The sequence below is a fragment of the Helianthus annuus genome, chromosome 16 (assembly GCF_002127325.2).
Source record: "Helianthus annuus cultivar XRQ/B chromosome 16, HanXRQr2.0-SUNRISE, whole genome shotgun sequence".
In the NCBI taxonomy this organism is placed as follows: Eukaryota; Viridiplantae; Streptophyta; class Magnoliopsida; order Asterales; family Asteraceae; genus Helianthus; species Helianthus annuus.
Genome location: NC_035448.2, coordinates 740,326 through 743,871, shown reverse-complemented (window position 1 = coordinate 743,871; position 3,546 = coordinate 740,326). Strand labels below are relative to the sequence as shown.

General features: G+C 36.5%; 1 protein-coding gene across 1 annotated transcript; it reads right to left on the bottom strand.

Annotated features, from left to right (window-relative positions):
- Positions 1-870: 870 nt before the first annotated feature.
- LOC110916365 (flavonol 4'-sulfotransferase-like) lies at positions 871-2,262 on the bottom strand. The gene has a single exon (XM_022161120.2). It carries the CDS (start codon positions 2,125-2,127, stop codon positions 1,213-1,215), a length of 915 nt encoding a protein of 304 aa, XP_022016812.1. The 5' UTR covers positions 2,128-2,262; the 3' UTR covers positions 871-1,212.
- Positions 2,263-3,546: the final 1,284 nt, after the last annotated feature.

The following is a 3,546-nucleotide window of genomic DNA, read 5'->3' as shown; positions in this document are numbered from 1 at the left end:
ACATCAACTCTACCATTTTCTAGTGTATAATTTAATTAAAAATCATATTTTTTAAAATTAATGTCTCATTGTAGAAAACCTCCCATATCTCATCCACCATTTTTATCTTTATCTTACTTACAAATACTTATTTTATTATATTCTAGGTTCATACACGCTCACAACAATTTGATGGAGGATGAATAATAGCTTTTCACATATAAAAAGTTATTGTAACGATTTTTCAAATTATAAAAATGAGGTATTTTAGACATTTACCTTAAATTTTAAAAATAAGGGGAGGTATGGGAGCTGTGAATGCTCTTACCGGCTCCAACTTGTGTTTTTCCATACACAAATATGAATTTTGTGAGGGTTGCCCAAACCAGACAATAAAGATTAACTTTTTGTAATCGTAATTAGGCTTACAAAGTACGCTCATTTTTTTACCTCTAAGCACGCTTACATGGTTTTCGACGGCTAAAGTGTTCATACACAATGGTTACAAACTTCATTGATGGCATAACACCACTGTCTTTGATAGTTATACCATGCATATTATGAAGCGCCTTTTGGAAGAAGTTTATGCAGGTACATGGAGTCTCTTTAACACTATCAATAACCTACCACCTTCAAACCGATGGTTAAACAAAATAACGACATGACCTGGTTGGCGGTTGCACATTTTCTAACAATACGCGTTGTTGCAGCCTTGCAGGGTGTAGTTTTAATTAGTTTACATAAGAAAGGAAAAATATCACATAATGATAGATGGAAAGTATGTATCGAATGAGAGACATTGTTGGATTAAACTGAACTATAACACTCGAGAAAAAAAAACATGTGATCTGAAGTGAAAGAAAACAGAAGTGATTTGCGAATAGAAAGAGAAGAAAAGTAAAATGCTGGTGCTTTTTATTCAATGTCATACCATACCATACCTTAAATAGTCTAACTTCCAAACAACCTAACTGAATACTGATTCAAACTCACGTGCATTCATGGACTCACATACTCTAGTTGGGCTATGTCCCATTATTTGACCCAACCGACATAGACTCAATTATTTAAAACTACAAACTTCAAAGACATACTGGAATAAAGCAATTTTTGGGACCACAAAAATAATAATAATGTGGCCAATGGTGTAATCAATCTTGAGCCTTTCATTTTAGAACCAAACCCGTGGCACCGAGTTTCTCATCGACCAGTTTGTCAATCTTTTCAATCATCTCATCCCTCATCCGTGAAGTAGTTCTTCCAGTCTCCCTCCTTAGCCTTCCTGAAGTAAAGTCGATTTTCAATCCCAAAAAATCCATTTGAACAACCACTTTTGTTTACTTCCAAGTTGCTCAAATTCTCAAAACTACACAAGTTTATAATGCTTTGTATCACACCCGCTTTCTCTTCTTCGATTGTAAAGGGATACCCAATGAACTCAGCAAGTCTCTTCAAGTGGATTGTCGGGTCCTTTTTCATATCTTCATACTTTAAGAAAAGAATTATATCGGGCCTCTCCAAGCTTGCTCTCCAGTATCCTAAGATATGATCCCAATATGGCCCATAAAGTGAAATGCCCTGATAAAATTCATTGAATGCCTCCTCAAATGGGGCATCTTCCATGGTTAGTTTTGCTATTTCTCTCGAGAAATGGTAATAAGAAACTATGACATCTTTTACATTGCGATATATGTAAACCATCTTGCAGTTTGAAGCTAGGATTGATTCTGGGAGGGAATGGTAAGGAAGGTGTGTGGCCACGTGTGCGAAGCATGAGTTCTTCTGGTTTGCTACAATTTGTTCAAGCTCTTTCTCGAGGAAGGGAAGACAGTTATGAGGCAAGGTTGTGAGCAAAGGACTCTTATCAAACTTTCCTCGGGTTATGATGGCATAGACCAAGGCCTTTAGCCATGTTGTGCCACTTTTGGGGTAACTACAGAGAAATACATCACCTGGTCGAGCCTTGAAGCTTTGTTGAGCCGGAATTGCTACTTCAAGTAACTTGCGATGGCTCCAAAAGCCTTGATACTTGTGCAAGGTGTACTTGCCTTTCGACCAGCTACAAGTGTGTTGCGGAAGTGAGTTTAACATCTCTTCCAAGTCAGCAGCAGCAGGAGGAGATGCAAGTTTTGTTTTTGTGGTTTCCATTGTTCAGGAACTAAACACCTTGCAATGTGATTATGTGTTAGTTGTGATGCTATTTATTAAGTTCTAGGCATGTCACAATTAAGCACGTGCATTACAAAATAATATATTGAAACACTAAAAAGTAAGATGTTATTTGTGATGAGCAACTTGCTATTTAAAAAGTATAGGTTTCGGTTTCGGTTTGGTTCCAAACCGGTTTAGCTGGTTCGAGTGTCGGTTTTTCGACCCGGTTTCAGTTTAGTTCAATCTCAAATCAGTTCGTGTTTTTTTTTTCGCACATTTTGTAGTCGACTAATTTTTTTAATATAGAATCCTCGTTTATTAATTGTTTGGTTTTTCAAAGCAAAAACAAAGAGAGAGAGAGAGAGAGAGAGAGAGAGAGAGAGAGAGAGAGAGAGAGAGAGAGAGAGAGAGAGAGAGAGAGAGAGAGAGAGAGAGAGAGAGAGAGAGAGAGAGAGAGAGAGAGAGAGAGAGAGAGAGAGAGAAAACTTGAACAAGTTGCACTTCGGACGAGGGTTCACCAATACCACTAACTAATGATTTTTAGAATTCTAGAAACTATGTAAGATGAATGTTTTTCGTAAGCGTATTTGCATGTTGCGATAAACCAAATACACCCACTAGGTATTTATATGAAAGTGGGATGGTATAATGGTGATTTGAGGAGCTAAAAACCGCTAGAATTGATCCCTCAAATGGTCAAATGACCATTTTCTAAAGGCTAGAACGTTTACAAAAGGATAAACGTCCACCCTTCTTTTTTACTTTGAAACTATAAAAAGGAAGGAGGTAAAAATATGAAGTTTCCATGGATTTTTTATTCTGGGTACATGTGTTGGAAATTTCGTGTAACTTTTAGAAAATAATTTTTATCAATTTGTCAAACAAACTGAACGCAGCGGAAAACATGTACACGAGGTTCGGTTCTAAACCGTTTCCACCAGTGATCTCTTTACAATCAAAATAGGTTATAATAAAATTAAAGAATCGTGACATCCAAGAAAGACACCTTGGTTCAACGAACGATCTCGCTAGATGATCGTTGACCACGAAATCATATTTGTTCGTTTGAAACGATTTCAAACGAAGCCTTAATCTATAAAGAAAAGTTCAAAACTTTACCATATGCGTATGCGTAACCGAAGAAACAATAGCTCCACTTGTTGCGACCCTTGAAAAATTGCAAGCAGAAATAACTTGTTCTTGTTCTTGTTCTTGTTGCGTGAGTGGTCCACAAGTGGAAAAAACCAAAACAAAATCTCTATCTCTTGATTTTAATAACAGTTCCTTCTTGCCTTCAATTTTTGTCACTCTTGAAAAGCAACGAGCAGAAGCAATTCATTGAGAGTCATGAGTAGAGTTCCTTTTTTTTATTTCAAAGATATACATATATCTTTTATTTTAAAACAAGGATTAAGA

Coding starts and splice junctions, on each gene's coding strand:
- LOC110916365 (XM_022161120.2), bottom strand. CDS start 2,127: ATGGAAACCACAAAAACAAAACTTGCATCTCCTCCTGCTGCTGCTGAC.